We start from the raw sequence: 26,261 nt of genomic DNA on the forward strand, positions 1-26,261 counted from the left end.
GCAAACCAAATGCCTATCAATTGATGAGTGGATAAAAAAAGTTGTGGTACAGCCCTGGCTGGTATAGCTCAGTGGATAGAGCGTCAGCCTGCAGACTAAAGGACCCTGGGTTCGATTCCAGTCAAAGGCACATGCCTGGGTTGTAGGCTCGATTCCCAGTAGGGGGCGTGCAGGAGGCAGCCAATTGATGATTCTCTCTCATCACTGCCAGTTGGCCTGGAGGTCAGTTCCTCCCAGTGATACCAACAACAATCAAGACTTAACTACAACAAGGCTGTACACACTGTCCACAAAGGGGTGCACCAAGAGTGTCCATGCCAGGTAACTGGGGAGGTCGAGCCACTGGCCCATATAGGACACCTAGCACACAAAGCTACCCTACCAACTCAGGAAGCAGCGAAAATACAGAGACAAAAAAACAGATCACAAACGAAAGAAATGGAGGAAAACAAACAACTAGAGATAGAGTTCAAAACCACGGTTATAAGATTTTTCAATAATTTCCTAGAAAAGGCCAATAACTTTAGTGAGACCCTCAAGGATATGAGAGAGACTCTCGAGGATATGGAAAAGGACCAAATAGAAATTAAACATACATTGACTAAAATAATAAATACTATACAGAGACCCAACAGCAAACTAGAGGAACGCAAGAATCAAGTCAAAGATTTGGAATACAAAGAGGCAAAGGATACTCCTCCGGAGAAGCAAGAAGAGAAGAGAATCCAGAAAGTTGAAGATAGTGAAAGGAGCCTCTGGGAGAACTTTAAGCGTATCAACATCAGAATTATGGGGGAGCCAGAAGAAGAGAGAGAGCAAGATACTGAAAACCTATTTAAAGAAATAATGACTAAAAACTTTCCCTACCTGGTAAAGAAATAAACTTACAAGTCCAGGAAGAGCAGAGGATCCCAAACAAAAGGAATCCAAAAAAGACCACACCAAGACATATCATAATTAAAATGCCAAGAGCAAAAGACAAAGAGAGAATATTAAAAGCAGGAAGAGAAGGGAGCACCTATACGATTGTCAGCTGATTTCTCAACAAAAACTATTCATGCCAGATGGGAGTGGCAAGAAATAGTCAAAGTGATGAATAGCAAGAACCTACAACCGTCAAAACCGGTTTGGCTCAGTGGTGGAGGGTCGGTCTGCGGACTGGGAGGTCCCGGGTTCGATTCCGATCAGGGGCATGTGCACTGGTGGGCACATCCCCAGTGGGGGGTGTGCAGGAGGCAGCTGTTCGATGTTTTTCTCTCATCGACGTTTCTGGCTCTCTATCCCTCTCTCCTCCTCTCTGAAAAAATCAATAAAATATATTAAAAATATTTTTTTTAAAAGAATCTACAACCAAGATTACTCTACCTAGCCAAGCTGACATTCAGAATTGAAGGTTAGCTAAAAAGCTTCACAGATGAGAAAAAGTTAAAGGAGTTCATCGCCACCAAACCAGTATTATATGAAATGCTGGAAGGTATTCTTTAAGAAGAGGAAGAAGAAAAAGATAAAGATAAAAATTATAACAAGAAATACATATCTATCAACAAGTGAATCTAAAAATCAAGTGAATTAAAAATCTGATGAACAGCCAAAACTGGTTTGGCTCAGTGGATAGAGCGTCGGCCTGCAGACTGAAAGGTCCAAGGTTCAATTCCGGTCAAGAGCATGTACCTTGGTTGCAGGCACATCCCCAGTAGGGGGTGTGCAAGAGGCAGCTGATCGATGATGCTCTCTCATCGATGTTTCTAACTCTCTATCCCTCTCTCTTCCTCTCTGTAAAAAAAAATCAATAAAATATATTTTTTTAAAAATCTGATGAACAGAATAAACTGGTGAATATAATAGAATAATGGCATAGAATGAGAGTGGACTGACAACTCTCAGGGGGAAAGGGGTGTGGGGTGCAGGAAGAGACTGGATAAAAATCATGCACCTATGGATGAGGACAGTGATGGGGGGAGGTAAGGGAAGAGGGTGGGATGGGAACCAGGTGGAGGGGAGCTATTGAGGGGGGAAGGAAAGAGGAGCAAATGCAATAATCTGAACAATAAAGATTAAGTTAAAAAAATTTAATTATTAAGTTAGTCAAAGTACCCAGAAGGTTTAAGATGGAACAATTCTCCCTCTCCAACAACACCCACACATGCCAAGGGGTGTGCACACCGAACACATGCTCACACGCCCTCTTTCCCCTGGAACCAGGGGAGCAGCTCTCAGAGGTGGGATACTCTGGCATCCACAGATTCAGCCTGTCATCTACAATCTTTCTTCGCTACACAACCACAATGCCATTCTCAGGCCTAGGGAAATTAGAAATGATTGTCCAATATTCAAATATCCAGAAAGAAAAAAAGTCTCTTACAACTTTGGCAATGCAATCAAACATTATTTGCTGAATGAATGTGTGATCCTCTTCTGCAATATTAGATTAAAAAAAAAATGTCTGAGCCACACACCAAATAATATAGTTGGATTAACATGGCTGAGGTTTTAACACCTCTCCAATTCAAAACAGGTGCACAGAGATTTGTAACCTGTGATCTGTCAAGGGATAAGATAACAAGAAACAAGTCAATTTTTAAAAAACTTTACAACTGACAATCCATACATTCCAACCTTAAAACCAGAGAATAGATTAATAGCAATTTCTAGCTTGCTATTTTTAACATTTTTTAAAAATGAAGGGAGAGGGAGAGAGAGAGAGAAACATCAGTGATTGGCTGCCTCCTGTACATCCCCAAATGGGATCCAGCCCACAACCCAGGCATGTGCCTGACCAGGAATCGAACCATGACCTGCTGGTTCATGGGTCAATGCTCAACCACTGAGCCACAATGATCAGGCTATTTTTAAATCTCTTTTTAAATTTCAATTCTTTAAATTTTCCTTTATATGTCAATATTTACTACATATTTTAAATCTCACTTTTCAGTGACCTTTCAATAGAATGTTAATTTTTTCTCTGTTTAAAAAAACCAAACTGCCGAAACCGGTTTGGCTCAGTGGATAGAGCGTTGGCAGGGGGACTGAAAGGTCCCAGGTTCGATTCCGGTCAAGGGCATGTACCTTGGTTGCAGGCATATCCCCAGTAGGGGGCGTGCAAGAGGCAGCTGGTCGATGACCCTCTCTCATCGATGTTTCTAACTCTCTACTCTGTATCTCTCTCCCTTCCTCTCTGTAAAAAATCAATAAAATATATTTAAAAAACAACAACAACAACAAAAAAAACAACCCCAAACTATTGTCTTACCCATCCATAAGCAGTACTTCGCTCATGCTCCTGAGTGACATCAGCTACATAGGCAAATATCACAGAGAATGTGACTGAGAAGACTCCAGACACAGAAATCATTGCAAAATACCACCTATAAAAAGATATTTCAGTTACCCAGGAGAGAGGTAGTGTATGTACATTTTCATAACCACAAAGACATGTAGAATATAAACAAAAAAATAAATTTTATTTATATGCATATATAAGATAAGGACAACTAACAAAATTATAACCGCATGGAGGGAAAGAAATAGAAACATACTAATTCTGTCACTGCTCAAAGGAAGTCAGTACATGAAGTTTAAATACAGTTAGCCAGGCCAGTGTGGCTCAGTGGTTGATCATCCACCCATGAACCAGGAAGTCAGGGTTCGATTCCAGACAAGGCACTTTTCCAAGTTACAGGCTCAATCCCTAGTATAGGGTGTGCTGATCAGTGACTCTCATCATTTATGTTTCTATCTCTTTGTCACTCTCCCTTCCTCTCTGAAATCAATAAAAATAAATTTTTAAAAAATTAAGTAAAGTTATAGTTTTAAAGGAAGCTAAAATAAGAGAAACATAAACTATCTAAATTCCCTAGATTTAGTTAAACATGCACAGGGGTGGGGGATGTCCCTCAGCCCAGCCTGCACCCTCTTCAATCTGGGACCCCTCGAGGGATGTACAACTGCCCGTTTAGGCCAGTAGGATCGGGTCTAAATGGACAGTCAGACATCCCTCTCACAATCCAGGACTGCTGGTTCCCAACTGCTCACCTGCCTGCTTTTCTAATTGCCCCTAACTGCTTCTGCCTGCCAGCCTGATTAACCCCTAACCAATCCCCTGCCAGCCTGATTGATGCTTAACTGCCAGCCTGATCACCCCCCTACTGCTCCCCTGCCAGCCCAATTGCCCTTAACTGCCCTCCCCTGCTGGCCTGGTCCCCCCAATGCCCTCCCTTGCAGGCCTGGTTCCTCCCAACTGACCTCCCCTGCAAGCCATCCTGTGGCAGCCTTCTTGTGTTCACATGGGGGCAGCCATCTTGTGTGTTGGAGTGACTGTCAATTTGCATAATATTCTTTTATTAGGTAGAATAGAGGCCTGGTGCATGGGTGGGGGTCAACTAGTTTGCCCTGAAGGATGTCCCGGATCAGGATGGTGTTCTCTTGGGGTGTGGGGCCTGTGGTGGTTTGCAGGCCTTATTTATCTTCTATAATTAAAACTTTGTAGCCTTGAGTGGAGGCCAGGGCAGGCGAGGGCAGACAGGAAGCTTGGCTTCCTCCATCGCTGGAGGCAACCCAAGCCTCCTGCTCATTCCAGCTCCATGGCAGCCACCATCTTAGTTGGGTTAATTTGCATACTCTCTCTGACTGGCTGGTGGCCATAGCGAAGTGATGGTCAATTTGCATGTTTCTCTGTTATTAGTGTAGATAATTCATTATGGTAACAGATTCCAGGAGAAAAATGAAATGATCTCTACTGATGCAAAAAAGGCATCTAAAAAAATTTGGCACCCAATCTTGATTTTAAGAAAGAAAATCTCTGCATAAAATAAAAATTAGTATTTTTCAATCTAAAAGCTATCTTATAAAAGCTAGCTTAACACTTCATGATAAAACATTACAATGTTTTCTTTATGAGGGAGGTAAGTTTATTATCATCACTTCTATTTATCATTATTCACACAATTAGCAAAAGCAGTATCAAAAAAACGAGAAGAGGTAAAATCATTTAAAGATCTATAAACATTTTTAATGTATTCAAAGAACATTAAAAAAGCTCTAAATCACTGGGAAAGTAGTACATTCTTGGAATGAAAGGCTTAATACCAAGAAGTAGTTCTTTAAATTCTTCATCTGGCAGGAAATAAAATGCTCCAGTATGGTTACAAATTTAGAACATGATGATAATCTACACTAATAAAAGGGGAAGATGCTAACTAGACTGGGAGACCTTCTGGACATCCTTCCAGACAAAACCATGATGGCGGGGCCAAGGCAGAAGCAGTTAGGGGTGATCAGGCCAGGAGGCGAGGTTAGTTGGGGGCGATCAGACCAGTGGTAGGGGAGGCAATTGGGGGCAGTAGGCCAGTTGTGGGGAGCAGTTGGGGATGAGCAGGTTGGCGGTGGGGGGCAGTTGGGGGTGAAAAGGCCAACAGGGGGACCCAGGCTTGCAAGGGAGAGAAGTTGGGGGGAGACCAGCCCTGCAGAGGAGGGCAGTTGGGGGGAGGAATCAGGCCTGCTGGGAAAGGCAGTTAGGGGCAATTAGGCTAGCAGGCAGAAGTGGTTAGGGGCAATCAAGAAGGAATGCAGGTGAGCAGTTGGGAGAGGGATGTCTGACTGACATTAGGCCTTACTGGGATTGGGCCTAAACAGGCAGTCGAACATCCCTCAAGAACCAAATTTTTTAAACTTAAACTTCTAATACCACTTGTTCAAAATAGACTCGCCCAGGCTGTGGTATTTTATGGAAGAGCCACACTCAAGGGACCAAGAGCCGCATGTGGCTTGCGAGCCGAAATTTGCCAACCACGGCCCTAGACCAATGAGCTGACTAAAACAATTACATTCCCAAAGGAAACTGAGCCACAGGGGCAAGTGGGACCCCCAGAGCCCCTTTCCCCCAAGACTCAAATCCTGTAACTGACCTCATGGCAACTACAGCTTTTATTCTCATTCTTTACCTCGGCGTCAATTATGTAATCTCTTCATCTCCCAATTATAATACGGGCAAGATAGCAATGCCCAAACTGGCTTTCAGTATTAGCAAAGAGATCGAATAAAAACCAGATACAACCACTTTAAATTGTTACAAATGACTCACAGAAGTATTATTCATACGTGACGAAGACAGTGGGGATGACGCCAGGCTGAGCACTCACCACGGGCTGACGGTCATCAGGGGGATGGGGAAGCAGGTGAAGAAGACGGTGCCCAGGAGGAAGGGCTTCCTCCCCCACACGTCGGACAGGGCGCCAATGAGCGGGGCGCTCAGGAAGGAGAGCAGGCCCTGGAGAAGAAAGCAGAGGCAAAGTCAGAGTTACGATACAACCTCCCAATTATAGCACTGGTAATTCTCATCTTCTAAATGAATTTCTAAATGCTAGCATTCCTTTCTTGGCCCCCAAACAGAATAACTTGAAATATTACATATAAACGATCGTTTTTAAGAATTCTAACAAAATTTCTAAATCTGCTAGAAAAGAAAGAGAGGGGTAAGGGCTTGTTTTCTGGGACAAGTTGAAAAGGTGATATGAAATATATTTATACCCACAGTTGGCCTTAAGATGAGCATTAATAAATTCATTTAAATAAATGTGCACAGCATATCTATTATGTACAAAGCTGTGAATTAACTGATATTATAAAGACACCCAAACAAATACACACCTGCTACTCTCAAACCGCTTGTAAGCTAATAGGGATAAACAGAAAAATTTCATAAGAAAAGCTTAAGACCTATGTTCTTGATTGAGAGTTGCCCAGACGACAGCTAAGTGGGAGAAGAAAACTGAAGGCTACGCAAGGGACTGAGGTGCCAACATGGAGTCATCTGAAGAAATTAAAGACTGAAGTGGAAGCTACTTCTTTAATCATGTTCCTGCTCATGCTAGCATCTGTTAGCTTCCAGTCTTCTGCAAAGTCTTGTGCAGCAAGTCCAAGGACTCTGAGTAAATCTACACCAGCAACAAAAGAGACTCATTTAGTAGCTAAAAATAATATGTCCATAAAAAAAAAATAAAAAAAAAGATCTATGTTCCTGTTGAATTTAGGAAGAAGATAATGCAACTTGACAACAGGATGGAGGCTAAGGAGAAGCAAGAAACAGGAACACCAGACATAAGCACAAGAAGTACAGAAACTCACACTAATTACTTGGCAATCATTATTAGCTGGCACTTACATAATAATTTCCTTTTCGACTCAGGGTCCTCTGAGGTGGCCACAGGTCTGATCTGCAGACCCTGCTGGTGGCACAGTGCTCACTTCACATGCCAACCAACCAACCAACCAACCAACCAAAAACAACAAAACAAAACACCCAATGCTAAAATTGGAGAATTCACAGAATGATTGTTACTCTTGTGTCCTTCCTTGATGCTTATCTAAAATCTAAACCTTCTCTTCTATGTATTGTAATAATGAACTTACAAAGTAAAAGTTAACTGAAAAAAATCTACCAAGATGAACACAAGATGTAACAAAGGAAACTAAAAATCATCCATGAATTCATACACTTGCAAACTTCAGGTGCTTCCTTTTTAATTCCTAACACTCCCAACAACCTGTTACATACATGTATTTTGGGACTGAGAAAAATTAAAGCCATCTATAATAATAAAAGAATAATATGCAAATTAGACTGGACAGCCAAACAGCAGAACTACTGTCCAGACGACCTTCTAGATGAAGTCAGAGCTTGAGGGCTGAGCTCCTCGCACAAATTTCATGCATCAGGCCTCTAGTTCTATATAATAAAAGGCTAATATGTAAATCAACCGAATGGCAGAATGACAGGTTGCTATTATGTGCACTGACCACTAGGGGGTAGACGCTCAATGCATAAACTGGTGCCTGGTAGTCAGTGCGATCCCACAGGGAGCCAGAAGCTGGGCTCATGGCTGGCGAACGGAGCGGTGGTGGCAGGAGCCTCTCCCACCTCCACAGCAGCACTGAGGATGTCTGACTGCCAGCTCCCACAGGAAGTGGGCCTAAGCCGGCAGCTGGACATCCCCTGAAGGCTCAGACTGCAAGAGGGTGCAGGGTGGGCTAAGGACCTACCCCCTCCACAGTGCACAAATCTCGTGCACTGGGCCACTAGTATTTAGTTTTCTATTCTTTTCTGTTGCACTTACATGATGTTCTTAAAAATGTGTTTCTTTTTTTCCTGTTTTTAATCTTCACCTGAGTGCATTTTTCCATTGGTTTTTAGAGAGTGGAAGGGAAAGGGAGAGATGGAGAAAACATGGCAATCAAGGTATGTACCCTTGACTGGAATTGAACCCAGGACCCTTCAGTCTGCAGGTGGTACTCTATGCACTGAGACAAACTGACCAGGGTCAAAATGTGTTCTTTATATGCCTGTTAATTATATCATATAGAGGCCCGATGCACAAAGATTCATGCAAGAATGGGGCTTCCTTCTCCTGGCTGCTGGCACCACCTTCACTCTGGCCGCAGCTGTGCTTCTGCTCTGGCCCAGAGCCCACCTTTCCACCTTCCCATGATGCCCAGAGGCCTGGAGTGGCTGTGTTGCTGTGGAATATGTACATCAGCAATGACGCAAGCATCCCACCCCACCTGGCCACTAGGTGCCTACCTATGCAAATTAACCCACCATCTTTGTTGGGTTAATTTTCATACTCACTCCTGATAGGCTGGTGGGTGTCGCAAAGGTAAGGTCTATTAGCATATTACTTTTTAAAAATATATATTTTATTCATTTTTTACAGAGAGAAAGAGAGAGGGATAGAGAGTTAGAAACATCGATGAGAATCATTGATCAGCTGCCTCTTGCACAGTGCACACCCTCTACTGAGGGACGTGCCCGCAACCAAGGTACATGCCCTTGACCAGAATCAAACCTGGGACCCTTTCAGTCCACAGTCCAATACTCTATCCACTGAGCCAAACCAGTTTCGGCTAGCATGTTACTCTTTTATTAGTTTGGATAGCTGTCCCACAACATATTCTTTTAATTTTATTTCCATGTTTTACTATAACAAGCAACCTGTATTGGAATCTCTCAATAAATCTATTTGACTAGAACAATTTTTTAGAAATAAAAACTACTTTTCTAGTAATTACTTTATTAAAATACTAGCAGCCCGGTGCACAAAATTTGTGCACAGGGGGTGTGTGTACCTCAGCTCAGCTTGCACCCTTTCCAATCTGGGACCCTCTCACAGTCCAGGACTGCTGGCTTCCAACTGCTTGCCTGCTTTCTTTCCTCATTACCCCTAACCACTTCTGCCTGCCAGCCTGATTGATGCCTAACTGCTCCTCTGTCAGCCTGATTGCCCCTAACTGCCCTCCCATGCAGGCCTGGTCACCCCTAACTTCCCTCCTCTGCTAGCCTGGTCCCTCCCAACTGCCCTTCCCTACTGGCCATTTTGTGTCCACATGGGGACAGCCATCTTCAACCACATAGAGGCAGCCATCTTGTGTGTTGGAGTGATAGTCTATTTGCATATTACTCTTTTATTAGATAGGATATATAAACTAATGTCCTGGTGCATGAAATTAATGCATGGTGGTGGTGGTGGGGGGTGTTCCTCAGGCCAGCCTGCACCCTCTCCAATCTGGGACCCCTTGGGGGATGTCCAACTCCCTGAAGACATCCCTCTCCCAATCCTGGACCACTGGCTCCTACTTCTCACTGGCTTGCCTGGCTGATCGCCCATAACCACTTTGCCTGCAGTTCTGCTCACTCCCAACTTTCCCCTCTTTCCCCCATCCTTTTTGACCCAACTGTCCCCTCTTGCCAACCTGATTGCTCCCAACTGCCCCCCACTGCTGGCCTGCTTACCCCCAAATACCCTCCCCTCCAAGCCTGATTGCCCCTAACTGCCTCTGCCTCAGCCTTACCACCATGGCTTTGTCCAGAAGGACATCTAGAAGGACTCCTGGTCTAATTAGCATATTACCTTTATTAGTATAGACTAGAGGCCTGGCATATAAAATTAATGCAGTTAGGGGGTGTTCCTCAGTCTGGCCTGCACCCTCTTGCAGTCCGGGAGACCTTGGGGGCCTAAGCGGTCAGTTGGACATCCTTAGCACTGCCAGAGGCAAGAGAGGCTCTCACTAGCACCCTGTGCTCGCCAGCCGTGAGCGTGGCTTCTGGATGAGTGGCACTGAACTGACCACCAGGAGGCCAGAAGAATGTCAGCCCCGGGGTGGTCAGTGTGCGTCATAGACACCGATCATTCCGCCTTTTAGCTGATTTGCAAATTACTTTTTATTATATATTATACTAGAGGCCCGATCACAAAATTCGGGCAAGAGTAGGCTTTCGTTCCCCCGGCTGCCAGCACCATCTTCCCTCTGGCCACCTGCAGGCACCTAGGACCCGGGCAGCCCCTGCTTCGTCCAAAGGTCATCCAGAAGGACATCCAGTCTAACTGGCACATTGTGCTTTTTTTTTTTTTTTTTTTAAATAAGTTTTTATTTTTCATATTATTACAAATGTTCCTTCCCCCCCCCCCCCACCATTGCTCTCCTCCACTAGGTTCCCACCCCACCCTCTGCCCTTTCCCCTCTCCCCATTGTCCTCATCCATAGGTGCACAGTTTATGTTCAGTCTCTTCCCACGCCCCCCTCTCCCCTTTTCCCCAAGAATCGTCAGTTCACTCCCCTTCCATACCTCTGATTCTATTATATTCAACAGTTAATATTGTTCATCAGATTTTTTTAATTTCCTTGGTTTTTAGATTCACTTGTTGATAATTACGTATTTGTTGTTCATAATTTTTATCTTTGTTTACTTTCTCTTCTGAAAGAACCCCCTTCAGCAATTCATATAATTCTGGTTTGGTGGTGATGAACTCCTTTAGCTTTTTTTTATTAGTGAAGCTCTTTATCTGGCCTTCGATTCTGAGTGATAGCTTTGCTGGGTAGCTTATTTTTGGCTGTAGGTTCTTGCTATTCATCACCTTGAATATTTCTTGCCATTCCCTTCTGGCCTGCATGGTTTCTGTTGAGAAGTCAGCTGACAATCGTATAGGTGCTCCTTTATAAGTTACTACCTTCTTTGCTCTTGCTTCTTTTAATATTCTCTCTTTATCTTTTGCTCTTGGAATTTTAATAATGATGTGTCTCGGTGTGGTCCTCTTTGGATTCCTTTTGTTTGGAGTTCTGTGGGCTTCCTGGACTTGTAAGTCAAATTCTTTCACCAGGTGGGGGAAGTTTTCTGTCACTATTTCTTTCAGTATGTTTTCGATATCTTGCTCTCTCTCATCTTCTGGAACCCCCATAATTCTGATGTTGGTTCGCTTGAAGTTGTCCCAGAGGTTTCTTACATTATCTTCAATTTTCTGGATTCTCTTGCCTTCTAGCTTCTGTGGAGGAGTGTCTTCTGGCTCTTTATGTTCCAAATCTTTGACTTGATTCTTGCGATCTTCCCTTCTGTTTTTAGGACTCTGTAGAATATTTTTTATTTCAGACAATGTATTCTTTATTTCTTGTTGATCCCTTATCATTTCTTGTTGACTCCTTATTAATTCTAGTTGATCTCTTTTCATATCCTCATAGGCCTTATCCATCTTTTCTAGGAAATTCTTGAAAAACCTTATAAGCGTAGATTTGAACTCTATATCCAGACGCTTTTTGTCCTCCATTTCTTTCGTTTGTGATCTATTTTGTTGTCGCATTTCGCAGTTACAGATGGGACGGGGTTTCAGGGTGGAGCCTGCAGCTTTGGCTTCCGTCAGCCCCGCCCTATGCGGGTCCTTCAGTGCTCGCTGCCGGCGCCTCTGAGAGAAAGGTGCCCTCTATTTTCGCCTGCTGCCAAACAGTCTATGCTCTCCCACAATGATCCCGGTATTGGGGTTCAGTTCAGTTGGAAGTGGAGTTGGAGGTGGCGTTCACAGCAGTCTGGAGCCCCAGTCTCCTTCCCGTCAGGGCAATCCCGCGGCACAGCCGGCCGTCCCTTCTCTGGGCGCTGTGTGCGCGCCTCCGGGACCTCCTTTCTCCGCTACCCCGGGGTTCCGACTTACAGCCCAGCTCCCTATGGCTGAGCCTGGGTCCCCGGGGTCTGGCCCAGAACTGGGGTTCAGAGCAGTCAGGGGCCCAGCACAGTCGGAGTTTTATCTCCTTTCCGCTAGGGAACGCCCGCCAGGCACTCGGCCTCCCTCCTCTCCGGCTCCGTCCTCTCCGCGCACGCCTCGTGTCTCCGTACCTTAGGCTTTTACAGCTCCTCCGTGCTTCCTTCTGGTTTTCTCCTTGCTTCTTGTTGTAGGATTTCCAGTCAGTCGACTTTCCTGTAGTTCTGGGTAATGTCCATTTTATATTTTAGTTGTATTTTATTAAAATTGTTGTGTGCGGCTGCGGCTAGTTGCCTACCCGAGCAGCCATCTTGGATTCTCTCCCACATTGTGCTTTTATTATTATAGAGGACACTAGAGGCCTGGAGCACAAAGTGTGTGCACAGGTAGGGTCCCTAAACCTGGCCAGCGATCAGGGCTCATCGGGACTGCAGGCTGGGGCCTACTTTAGTTCCACACTGCCGCCTGGTTGTCAGCGCACATCATAGAAAGTGATCAAGTTCCCAGCCTCCTGGTCGAATTCCCAAGGGGAATCTTTGCACATTAGCCTTTTATAGGAATAGATCAGGGGTCCTCAAACTTTTTAAAGTGGGGGCCAGATCACGGTCCCTCAGAGAGCTGGAGGGCCGGACTATATGAACTACTAATCCCTACTGTAACACCTTGGCTGCGCTCACTGCCCAAAAAGCCTGGCGGGCAGGATCAGACTCCCTTGGGGGCTGCATGTGGCCCGAGGGCCGTAGTTTGAAGACCCCTGGAATAGATTATATATATGTGTGTGTGTGTGTGTGTGTGTGTGTGTGTGTGTTTGTGTGTGTATTATGTATACTAAAGTCCCAGTGCATTAAATTCGAGCATAGAGATGTGTGTCCCTCAGCTCAGCCCGCACCTTCTCCAATATGGGACCCCTCGAAGAATGCCTGCCTGCCTGTTTAGGCCTGATCCTGGTAGGCCTGGGTCCCCCCCCAACTGTCCTCCCTGCAGGCCCAGTCGCCCCCAACTTCCAGTAGGATCAGGCCTAAATGGCAATCAGAGCATCCCTCTCAAAATCCAGGACTGCTGGCTCTCAACTTCTCACTTGTCTGCCTCCATGATTGCCCCAACTGCTTCTAGTTGCCAGCCTAATCACTCCCTAACCACTCCCCTCCCAGCCTGATTGATGCCTAACTGATCCCCTGCCAGCTTATTTCCCCAACTGCACTCCCCTGTAGGCCTAGTCTCCCTCAAGTGCTCTCCCCTGCAGGCTTGGGTCCCACCAACTGCCCTTCCCTGAAGGCCTGGTCACCCCCAACTTCCCTCCTCTGCTGGCCTGGTCACCCCTAACTACCCTCCCCTGCAGGCTTGATCAACCCCAACTGCCCTCCCTTGCAGGCCTGGTCCCTCCCAACTGCCTGCCCCTGCTGGCCACCTTGTGGTGGCCATCTTGTGTCCACATGGGGGCAGCCTTCTTTGACCACATGGGGAAAGCCATCTTGTGTGTTGGAGTGATGGTCAATTTGCATATTTCTCTTTTATTAGCTAGGATAGAGGCCTGGTGCATGGGTGAGGGCCTATGGTGGTTTGCAGGGTGGCCACGCCCCCTGGCGACCCAAGTGGAGGCTCTGGAAAATGGGATTTATTTATCTTCTATAATTGAAATTTTGTAGCCTTGAGCGAAGGCCAAGGCAGGCCAGGGCTGCGGAAACTTGGCTTCCTCCATTGCTGGGGCAATTCAAACCTTCTGCTCTCTCCAGTTTCATGGCTGCTGCCATTTTTGTTGGGATTTATTTATCTTCTATAATTGAAACTTTATATCCTTGAGTTGCATCCACACGTGGCCAGCATGTACGGGAAGCTTGGCTTCCTCCATTGCTGGGGAAACCCAAGCTCCTGCTTGCACTGTGGTCGCAGCCATCTTGGTTGGGTTAATTTGCATACTTGCTCCTGACTGGCTGGTGGGCATGGCTTGTGGGTGTAGTGGAGGTACAGTCAATTTGCATATTACTCTTTAATTATTAATAGATAGAATATAGATATTGTTATGTGTTGGGGTAGACATAATAGGCCAGGATTAGGTGAATTTAGTATTTTATGTGAGTGGTGGCATAATTATTGACTTTTTTATTTTTACAATTAGATAGTGAAATAAGTTTTTATTGTTTATTATTTTTAAATTGGCCTATTTTTTTATTAGAAGTGTTATTGAGGATGGCCTCTATGTCAGTCAGTTGAGTTATTGCAATTAGGGAGGACTTTTTAAAATTATTTGTCCAAGATAGGTTTTTATTATGGATATAGCAAAAAAAAAAACTGTATTAAAACTTATATTTGTAATAGGAGAAAGTCAATGAGTGGCCAATAAAGTGTTAACTTTATTATTGTCTAGTAAGTGTGAAAGATTAGCAGGTGCAGAGTAGTTAAACTTTTTAAAAAAATATATTTATTGCTGTTTTTACAAGCAGGAAGGGAGAGGGATAGAGAGTTAGAAGCACCGACCAGCTGCCTCCTGCACACTCCCCACTGGGGATGTGCCCGCAACCAAGGTACATGCCCTTGACCAGAATCGAACCTGGGACCCTTCAGTCCGCAGGCCAACACTCCATCCACTGAGCCAAACCAGTTTGGGCAGTAGTTAAACTTTTTATGTGTCCCAGCTGAATATGGAATCCTACCCTCTGTGTCAAGTAAATGTCAATGTGAGAAACATTCAATCCAGAGAAACTAAGATGGCGGCATGGCACAACAGTCTTTGCTCCTATCCAAATAAACCTAAAATGTCACACTGAAGGCTTGTTACCTCAGTTCCTTTTACCCAGTAAGTTCATCAGGTCCACCTTTTAACAACAACAACAAAAAATACAGTGTACTAAAAGACAAAAAAAATCAGAGCATCATCAGACACAGACTGGGCAGCAATGTTGGAATTACCAGGCTGGGAATTTAAACTAGGATTAATCTACCAAGGAATCTAATGTAGACACTGGACACATGAGAGAACAGCTGGGCGATGTGAGCAGGGAGACAGAAGCTCAGCAAGGACATGGCTGAACTGAACATCAAATTGACATTCCTAAATTATTTCTTTTTTTTTTTAAAATATATTTTATTGATTTTTTACAGAGAGGAAGGGAGAGAGACAGAGAGCTAGAAACGTCGATGAGAGAGAAACATCGACAGGCTGCCTCCTGCACACCCCCTACCGAGGATGTGCCCGCAACCAATGTACATGCCCCTGACCGGAATCGAACCTGGGACCTTTCAGTCCGCAGACCGACGCTCTACCACTGAGCCAAACCGGCTTTGGCCTAAATTATTTCAAAGTGTATGCCTCAAGCTTACAGAACATTCCTCAAGACAGCCACATTTTTAGGCCATAAAACACACCCTGACAATTTCTTAAAGATGGAAGTTATACAAAGTATGCTCTCAGACCACAGGTGCAGGAGGAAAGCTTGTGACCAGAGGCTGGAGTAAGCCCTGGTTCCACAGGAGGTGTGATTGGCTTGCTTGGGTAACGCTGAGGGCCAGAAGAGGACAACCTGTGAGGTGGAGGATGTTTGGGGAACTAGCGGGATGGGGACATATCTGGAGAGCCGAGCCGGGGCAAATGTAACCTACACAACAAACATTCCTGGTGCACTTTGTGCAGGTGGCCAGTGTCACTGGGTACCACTGCATGTCTACTGTGTAAGTCCACCCTATTAAGGCTAGCAGATCTACTAATACACAGCAACAACAAAACAGAGAGGCAACCAAAATGGGGAGACTGAGAAACATGCCCCAAACCAAATAGCAAGAAATCTCCAGAAAAAAAAAACCTAAATGTAATGGAAGCAAGCTATCTACTAGAGATTTCAAAGTAATGGTTATAATGGTTAATGAGAATTCCAATAGCCTGTAAAAGGACATGGATACCATAAGAAAAGAATCAAAAATAAAGAATACAATATCCACTCTAAGTGGTTTGGATCAGTGAATAGAGCATTGACCCACAGACTGAAGCACATGTGTCAAACACAAGGCCCGCGGGCCAAATCCAGCCCGCCAGGCCTTGCAATGTGGCCTGCACCGCGCTGTCATCACTGCACTCCGCTGTCAGTTTATGACATTGTCAGTTTATGACTGTTCAGTAAACCATTCGGCCCACGATTTAGGCTGGATTTTAGATTTTGGCCCCTTCTCTGATTGAGTTCGACACCCCTTCAAGGATTTCAGTCAAAGGCACATACCTTGGTTTCAGGCTCAATCCCCAGTCCTGATCAGGGTGCATATGCAGGAGGCAACCAATTGATGTGCCTCTCTCACATCAATGTTTCTCTCTGTATCTCACTTGCCTTTACACTCTCTCTAAAAATCAATGGACAGAGAGAAACCAAGATGGCAGCATAGGTAAACACCTGAAATTGTTGCCTCACACAACCACTTCAAAACAATAAGACAAAACAGACATCATCCAGAACCACAGGAAGGCTGGCTGAGTGGAAATTCTACAAATAGAAGGAAAGAGAAAAGCACATTGAGAATCAGAAGAGCTGCGGAAGTAAAGTGCAGAGGTACAGAGGCGCACACAAGGAGAGGCATGTGAGTAATTTTGCTGCTGTCTTTTTCAGTTGGGAGGGAGACACAAGCTCCTGACTGCTCTGAACTCCAGTTCTGGGTGAGAATCTGGGGACTCATACTCATTCTAGGAGAAACTGGACTGTCTGGCATAGGCGGAACTCAAGGGCAGCTTTCACTCAGAGATGCTTGCAGTGGTTACTGAGGGACACTGAGACCCAGGGGCCTCTTAGGGCAGGGCCGATGGCCAGCCATTGCTGTTTGCTCTGCCCTGAGACCCACCCGCACCCAAGCTGTGCACAGAGGTTTTTGCATATGAATAGCCTGGTCCTTTGAAATCTAAAATTACCTAACAAACTGCAGCTGAGTCAGAGAGACCCAGAACATCCAAAAGAAGGCCCAAGGCCCCGCAGTAGCTTGCATTGCTTCACAGCTTGGCCTCATCTGGGCACCTCCAAACCCCAAACGAAGAAGTGAAGAAGTGGAATCTGCAGATCTCTCCATAGCTCCTGCTGGGTGGCCTCAGGCAGAGGCTAAATTAGCACCTCCTGCCGAAACCGGTTTGGCTCAGTGGTAGAGCGTTGGTCTGCGGACTGAAAGGTCCCAGGTTCGATTCCAGTCAAAGGCATGTACCTTGGTTGCGGGCACATCCCTGGTAGGGGGTGTACAAGAGGCAGCTGGTCGATGTTTCTCTCTCATCGACGTTTCTGGATCTCTATCTCTCTCCCTTCCTCTCTGTAAAAAATCAATAAAATATATTTAAAAAAAAAAAAAAATTAGCACCTCCTTGGCGATCCAAGAGTCAGTGTACCCAGAAGTCAGAGTAGGACCATCCAGATTACAACTCCTCAGATCCATAAGGGACACACTCTGGGGACAGACTTAGTGAGCACCAAAGCCCCAGTGAAACAAGTCTTGCCCCATTGGGGTGTCACCAGCAAAGAAGTTTTCCAATCGTAAACAAAGCTGATCCTCATTGACAATTGGCCTGGAGGTCAATTCCTCCCAGTGATACCAATAACAATCAAGGCTTAACTACAACAAAACTGTGCATACAACCCACAAAGGGGTGCACCAAAAGTGTCCATCTCAAGTAACTGGGGAGGCTGAGCCACTGGGCCCTATAGGACACCTAGCACACAAAGCCACTCTATCAACTCAGGGAAGCAACCAAAATGGGGAGACAAAGAAGCATGTCAGAAATGAAAGAAGTGGAGGGAAGCAAATGACTGGATATAGAGTTCAAAAACACGGTTATAAGGATTTTCTAGAAAGCACTGATAAATTTAGTGAGACCCTCGAGGATATGAAAAAGGACCAACTAAAAATTAAGCATACACTGACTGAAATAAAGAATAATATACAGAGACCCAACAGCAGACTAGAGGATGGCAAGAATCAAGTCAAAGACTTGAAATACAAAGAAGCAAAAAACACCCAACCAAAAGAGCAAAAAGAAAAAAGAATCCCAAAATATGAAGATAGTGTAAGGAGCCTCTGGGACAACTTCTAGCGTACCAACATCAGAATTATGAGGGTGCCAGAAGAAGAGAGAGACAGTAAGATACTGAAAACCTATTTAAAGAAATAATGACTGAAAACTTTTCCCACCTGGTGAAAGAATTAGACTTACAAGTCCAGGAAGTGCAGAGAACCCCAAACAAAAGGAATCCAAACAGGACCACACCAAGACACATCATAATCAAAATGCCAAGAGCAAAAGACAAAGAGAGAATATTAAAAGCAGCAAGAGAAAAACAGTTAATTACCTACAAGGGAGCACCCATAACATTGTCAAATGATTTCTCAACAGAAATTATGCAGGCCAGAAGGGAGTGGCAAGAAATAGTCAAAGTGATGAATAGCAAAAACCTACAACCAAGATTACTCTACCCAGCAAAGTTATCATTCAGAATTGAAAGTCAGATAAAGAGTTTCACAGAGAAGTAAAAGCTAAAGGAGTTCGCCGAAACCGGTTTGGCTCAGTGGTAGAGCGTTGGTCTGCGGACTGAAAGGTCCCAGGTTCAATTCCAGTCAAGGGCATGTACATTGGTTGTGGGCACATCCCCGGCAGGGGGTGTGCAAGAGGCAGCTGGTCGATGTTTCTCTCTCATCGATGTTTCTAGCTCTCTATCTCCCTCCCTTCCTCTCTGTAAAAAATAAATAAAATATATTAAAAACAAACAAACAAAAAAAGCTAAAGGAGTTCATCACCACCAAACCAAGTATTAGATGAATGCTGAAAGGTATTCTTTAAGAAGAGGAAGAAGAAGAAAACAATAAAGATAAAAATTATAAACAACAAATACATATCTATCAACAAGTGAATCTGAAAATTAAGGGAATAAAAAAATCTGATGAACAGAATAAACTGGTGAATATAATAGAATCAGAGGTATAGAATGGGAGTGGACTGACAATCCTCAGGGGAAAAATGGTAGGGGGTGTGGGAAGAGACTGGACTAAAATCGCACACCTACAGATGAGGACAATGGGGGCATTGGGTGGGGCAAGGGTGGGGTGGAAACAGGGTGGAGGGGAAGTATAATATGGGGGGGAAAAAAGAGGAACAAATGTAATAATCTGAACAATAAAGATTTATTTAAAAAAAGTAAAAGAAACATTCAAACCTCTGAAGAAGTTTTGTGAGTTCATTTGAGCCAAGCTGTTGACAAATGCCAGGAAGCAAAATCTGGACAGATTGAGATAATGCTATAGAGCAGTGTTTTTCAACCTTTTTTGGGCAAAGGCACACTTGTTTCATGAAAAAAATCACGAGGCACATCACCATTAGAAAATGTTAAAAAATTTAACTCTGTGCCTATATTGACTATATATAAAGTAATTCTCTTGAATAGGAATCAAATAAACACAAAGAAAGTATTTTATAATTACTTTATTATGAAATATTAAGTAAACAAAATAGTGAAAAATTATAAAATTCTTGTCTTGTCTGCACCTACGGCACACCAGGCAACATGTGCCGCGGAACAGCGGTTGAAAAACGCTGCTATAGAGCAGTGTTTCCCAACCTTCTCTCATGATGAGAATCACCTGGTGGAGTTGTTAAAACACAGATTCCTGAATCCCAAGTAAGAAGTGCTAAACTAGAATTTTTGGGAACATATAGGTAAAATTGTATACTTAACTAGTGCTCTAACACAGATGTTATATACAGAGCACTAAGTTAGGTATGCAATTTTACCTATATGTTCTCAAAAATTCTAGTTTAGCACTTCTTAGTTGGGATTCAGGAATCTGTGTTTTAACAACTCCACCAGGTGATTCTCATCATGAGAGAAGGTTGGGAAACACTGCTATAGAGAATAGCAGTCTTGCCACTTATCTATACTAATAAAAGACTAGGTAGCCCTTGCATGGCGCCTTCATGTCATTACAATATGGCCGGCAGGGGAGGACAGTTGTGGGCGACCAGGCCGGCAGGAGAGGGCAGTTTGGGGCAATCAGGCCTGCAGAAGAGCAGTTAGGCATCAATCAAGCCAGCAGAGGATCAAGTAGGGGGTGTTCAGGCTGGCAGGTGGAAGCATTGAGGGGCAATCAGGCAGGCGAGTGGTTAAGAGTCAGCAGTCTGGATTGTGAGAGGGGTCCCAGATTGGATAGGGTGCAGGCCGAGCTGAGGGACTTTGGAGACAGGGTGTAAGCTGACAAGGTCCTTGCATTTGAGGGGGCTAGTAGGGCTGGCCCCCTACCCACACAGTTTTCCCAGACTTGTTTGGATGGCTACTATCAGTAAAATGAGAGCAACCTTTCATGGCTTGCCAAGAAGTCTGTAATTATTTACTGAGATTTACTGCCTAAGAATTTGTCCTTCGGCTCTATCTCTCCTTTAGAGATTAAGAGGAACAAAGAATACATTCCTCTTAACAGACCTCCTATTCAGTGTTTTGTGTATAAGAAGCATTGCGCAGTTAATAAACTTGCTACAGTTCCTGGATGACTTGTAGTCCTCCCGACCCCACTCTTCTTTCTTTCTTTTCTCAATTCCCACCTCTCTACCTCAGCCCGGTTCACCTGCCAGGCTGGCCCTGGCAAGGGACACCCTCCCCCTGCACCGTGCACAAATTTCATGCACTGGGCCTCTACTCCTATATAATAAAACTATGCAAGTCAACCGAACAGCGGAACAACTGTTTGCTATGACACACACTGACTACCAGGGGGCAGATGCTCAATGCCAGAGCTGCCCCCTGGCGGTTAGTGCCAGAAGCCCAGTTCATGGCTGCGAACCTCTCCTGCCTCTGAGGCAGTGCTAAGGATGCCTCAAGGTCCCAGGCTGGGCTGAGGGATCCTTCCTCCATGTGCACGAATTTAGCAAATTATTAGGGCATAACTTTAAGTGTACGGTTCAATACAAAGCACAGATTTATATGATCTAAGCTGGGAAGGGAAAATTAGTATATGCATATAGTACTTTACTATGAAGTCTAACTGGAGTATAGCATTATCTTCATCATTTTATTTAAATGAAAAATACTTATAAGCTGTTATAGTAGTACATTAAAATTCAAACAATAAAGGCTAATTATGTTAAGAGGTTGAGAACTCAAAAAGTGTGGCTAGGACCTGTAACATATTATGCTGAACAAAATAAGCCACTTAGAGAAAGACAAATATCACATCTCATATGTGAAATCTAATGAAAAAAATAAATTGCCAAACAAAATAGGTCCAGAGGCATGGAAGCCTGGACCAGACTGACAGATCTCAGAGGAAAAGGGATTGAAAGGGATGGTTAGAGATTAACCAAAGAATATATATGCATATATGCATAACCCATGGACACAGACAATAGGGCAGGGAAAGCCTCAGGTGGAGAAGGGTGAAGGGGGGAAATGGAGACATCTGCAATACTGACAACTACCAGCCTTGCCAAAAGTCTATAAACCCAACTAAATCTTGATTCTTCTTCCTCAATCTAAAAGTATTTCTCAAAAGAAGATAGCACTTGCCCATTATATTCTGCTGATAGGTAGAGAAATCACAAGTTTACAAAATGGAACCCTCTATAAACTGCAATGTACATGTTAATAAAAACAGTCTTTCATTTACCAGTAAATCATTTTATGCCTTACTGATTTGGATGGTATTTTATTTTGACTTTGATAATCCAGCTAAAATTTTAAATTTAGGTCTACAAAACAAATAATAACTGTTTTCCTAAATCCTATCTAAACTTCCAGAGTTAAACTGCTAAGAATTCCTGGCTTCATTCACAATTATTCTTACCTTTACACCTTGAATGAGACCATTCATGAGGAATGTGTGTTGAGGAAATGTTTCATGTAGAACCTAAAAAGGAAACAAAGATCAAGGCGAATTCAAAAGCAAATTAAAGGAAAATATTTCTGCTTCTGTTAATGGCAGGCTAGGGAAGTTAGATGGAACCATGTAATGAATAATTTTTAAGTATAGATGAAATGTTAAAAGTATAAAAAGTTAACAAAATAGTGAGACAGAAACCTAAATAAGAGCCAAAAAGGCACTTCAGTCACTCGGTTGCTTTGTTACAAAAGCACCTGCAGTAAAAAATAAACTGTTAATTAGCTACCCCCTCAATCACCAACAATTTTAAGAAGGTACCACATGGTTACACAAACCCCAGTTGGACCTGCAGCCCAGTTTTACGTCACTGAGACAACCAAGGAAACAACAGCCTTAAATGTGGATTATAGTGACTCCAGACTGGTAACCTCCTTATGTCTAACAGGGAAAAATCTGAAGTCTAGACTTTAAACCAACCATACATATATATTTTTTCAAGTATAATGAATAATACATAATCAAAGGAAATCAGGTACAAAAAGAAGACACCATGCACAAAACATAGCTACAGACAAACAAACAAATACACAAACTTCCCTACCCTGGTGAAAGACAAAGACCCACCAGTGAAGGAAGCACAGAGAGTTCCAATCAAGATGAACCCTAAGAAACCCACAATAAAAACACATAATTATTATAATGGCAAAGGTTAAATGTGAAGAGGTGATCTTAAAGGCTTCAAGAGAGAAAGTTATCTACAAAGAAGTTCCCATCAGTGTATTAACTGATTTTCAACAGAAAGACTTCAAGCCAGAGGGGATTGACAAAATAATGAAAAGCAAGGACTTGAAACCAAGGCTACTCTACCCAGCAAGGCTATCATTTCAAATTGAAGGTGAAATAAAAAGCTTCCAATAATAATAATAATAATAATAATAATAAAAAGGTTAAAGAGTTAATTACCACCAAACCAACATTGCAATAAATGCAAAAGGGGTTGCTTTAAGAAGAAAAAAATTGAGACAGGACATTGGTATAAAGAAAAAAATGGCAGTAAATGATACCTGTCAATAATAACCTTAAATGTAAATGATTTAATGCTCCAATAAAAAAGACACAGGGTAGCTGAATGGATAAGAAAACATAACCCAATTATTTGCTATCTATAAGAGACCCACCTCAGTACAATAGATTCACACAGGTTGAAAGTGAAGGGTATAAAAAAATATTCCATGGAAACAAACAAACTAACTAACTAACTAACAAATGCTGGGGTAGAAATACTCATACCTACCAAGACCGGTTTGGCTCAGTGGATAGAGCGTTGGCCTGTGGACTGAAGGGTCCTGGGTTCGATTCCGGGCAAGGGCATGTACCTTGGTTGCGGGCACATCCCCGGTGGGGGGTGTGCAGGAGGCAGCTGATCGATGATTCTCTCTCGTCGATGTTTCTAACTCTCTATCCCTCTCTCTTCCTCTGTGAAAAATCAATAAATATATTTAAAAAAAAAAAGAAAAAAATACTCATACCAGACAAAACAGACTTCAGAACAAAGGCCATAACAAGAGGAAAATGTCACTACATAATACTACAGGGACTGCTTCAACAAGAGGATGTAACTCTGGTAAATATAGGAGCAAATAAATCCTATCTAATAAAAGGCTAATATGCAAATTGATGTAATAGCAGAACAACAGAGCTATGACGCTATGACATGCACTGACCACCAGGGGGAAGATGCTCAATACAGGAGTTGTCCACTGATGGTCAGTGTGTTCCCACAGGGGGAGCAACTCAGCCAGAAGCTGGGCTCATAACTGGCAAGCGCAGCAGCAGTGGTGGGACCCCACCTTCAAGTCAAAGCTAAGGATGTCCGACTGCCCACTGGGAGCCCCAGACTGTGAGAGGGCTGAGGGGATCCCTCTCCCAACCCACCAGTGCAGGAATTTTGTGCACCAGGCCTCTAGTAAATATGTATTATTAAAAAAAAACTTCTGAGACTTAAAGGGAGAGATCCACAGCAATACAGCCATAGTAGGGGGCTTTCACACCCCACTGAATTTGTTAAATACATCTTCTAGACAAAAAACCCAACAAGGAAACAATGACATTAAGTGACACACTTGATCAGATCGATTTAATTGGCATTTACAGAACATTTCATCCAAAAGTTGCAGAATGTAAACTCTTCTCAGGTGCACATGGGTCATTCGAAGGTAGACCATGTGTTAGAACACAAAACAATTCTCTGCAAGTTCAAGAAAATTAAAATCATATCAAGTATCTTCTCGGATCACAATGTCATGAATTGGAAATCAACGACAGTAAAACACTCAAAAACATTCAAACACATGGAAGTTAAACAGGATGTTATTAAACACTGGGTTACCAATGAAATCAAGAAAAAAATAAAAAACTTCCAGGATACAAATGAAAATGAACACAAAACAATCCAAAAACTCTGGGACACATCAAAAGCATTTAGATAGGGAAGTTCACAGCACTGCAGGCCTACCTGAAAAAACAAAAACAAACAAACAAAAATATTTAATAACTATCTAACCCTACAAATTAAAGAATTAAAAAGAGGCCAAAACCAGTTTGGCTCAGTGGATAGCTGGCTTGTGAACTGAACCGACCCGGGTTTGATTGTGATCAAGGCCATGTACCTTGGTTGTGGGCACATCCCCAGTAGGGGGCGGGCAGGAGGCAGCTGATCGATGATTCTCTCTCATCAATGTTTCTAAATCTATTCTTCTCCCTTCCTCTCTGTAAAAAATCAATAAAATTTATTTTTTTAAAAAGAATTAAAAAGAGAACAAGAATGGCCCAGAGTAAATAGAACTAAGGAAATAATAAAGATCAATGCAGAAATCAATGACATAGAGACTAAAAAACAAAACAAAAACATAAACAAAAAAAGTTCAACGAAACCAAGAGCCAATTCTTTGAAAAGATAAACAAGATTGATGAACCCTTAGCCAGATTCATCAAGTAACAAAGAGAGAGGACTCAAGTAAATAAAATCAGAAATGAAAGAGAAGTAAAAAATCTGTAAAAAATCAATACTTTTTTTTTTTTTTTTTTTTTTTTTTTTTAAGTGACAGGACAATGTTTATTATTATTATTATTTTTAAATCTTCACCTGAGATATTTTTCCATTGATTTTTTTTTTTTAATTTATTTATTTATTTATTTATTTATTTTTTACATATTTTCTTGATTTATTTTTTTTGATTTTTTTTTTTTATTGCCCCCCTCCCTCCCTCCCACACATCCCCTCCCTCCCCATAGTTTTATGTCCATTGGTTGTACTTATATGCATTTATACAAGTCCTTCGGTTGATCTATTATCTCCCCCTGATATCCCTCCCCTCCCCACTGTAATTTGACAGTCTGCCTGTTGCTTTACTTTCTCTATATCTGTCTCTTGGTTCATCAGTTTATAAAGATCTTTATCATCCACCGATGTGTGAGGTCATGTGGTGTTTCTCTTTCGTTGATTGGCTTATTTCACTCAGCATGATGCTCTCCAATTCCATCCAGGTTGCTGCAAATGATGAGAATTCCTTCTTCTTTATGGCAGCATAGTATTCCATTGTGTAGATGTACCAAAGTTTTTGGATCCAATCATCTGCTGACGGGCACCTAGGCTGTTTCCAAATTCTGGCTATTGTAGATTGTGCTGCTATGAACATAGGGGTGCATATATCCTTTCTGATTGGTGTTTCTAGTTTCTTGGGATATATTCCTAGAAGTGGGATTACTGGGTCAAATGGGAGTTCCATTTTCAGTTTTTTGAGGAAACTCCACACTGTTCTCCACAGTGGTTGCACCAGTCTGCATTCCCACCAGCAGTGCACGAGAGTTCCTTTTTCTCCGCAACCTCGCCAACACTTGTCGTTTGTTGATTTGTTGATGTTGGCCATTCTGACAGGTGTGAGATGGTACCGCATTGTTGTTTTGATTTGCACCTCTCGGATACTTAGTGACTTTGAGCATGTTTTCATGTGCCTTTTGGCCTTCCTTCTGTCTTCTTTTGAAAATATTCTGTTTAGGTCCATTGCCCATTTTTTAATTGGATCATTCATCTTCCTTTTATTTAGTTGTATAAGCTGTCTGTAAATGTTGGAGATTAAACCTTTATCAGTGGTAATATTTGCAAATATGATCTCCCACACCGTGGGCTTTCTTGTTGTTTTATTGATGGTTTCTTTTGCTGTAAAAAAGCTTTTTATTTTGAAGTAGTCCCATTTGTTTATTTTCTCTTTAGCTTCCATTGCCCTAGGGGCAGTATCAGTGAAGAAGTTATTTTGGCATACGTCTGAGATTTTGCTACCTGTGGATGCTTCTAGTATTTTTATGGTTTCCCGTCTGATGTTTAAGTCCTGTATCCATTTTGAGTTTATCCTTGTGAATGGTGTA

At 43.0% G+C, this 26,261-nt stretch overlaps 1 protein-coding gene across 4 annotated transcripts in view; it reads right to left on the minus strand.

Moving 5' to 3' along the window:
* MFSD14B (major facilitator superfamily domain containing 14B) overlaps positions 1-26,261 on the minus strand; it is a 66,556-nt gene that overhangs the window by 18,333 nt on the left and 21,962 nt on the right. For 3 of the 4 annotated variants that reach the window (XR_014796333.1, XM_084899024.1, XM_084899026.1), the window contains exons 3-5: positions 21,801-21,863; positions 6,138-6,265; positions 3,251-3,365 (exon numbers count right to left, since the gene is read on the minus strand). Coding sequence is in view for 3 of the 4 variants with exons in the window: in XM_084899024.1 (XP_084755150.1) it covers positions 3,251-3,365; positions 6,138-6,265; positions 21,801-21,863 (306 nt within the window). In the remaining variant the exon portion in view is untranslated. The remainder of the gene's footprint in view (positions 1-3,250; positions 3,366-6,137; positions 6,266-21,800; positions 21,864-26,261) is intronic. The other variant, XM_084899025.1, reaches the window with a different exon arrangement.

Source organism: Pipistrellus hanaki, assembly GCF_964339955.1.
Source record: "Pipistrellus hanaki genome assembly, chromosome: 11".
Classification (NCBI taxonomy): Eukaryota; Metazoa; Chordata; class Mammalia; order Chiroptera; family Vespertilionidae; genus Pipistrellus; species Pipistrellus hanaki.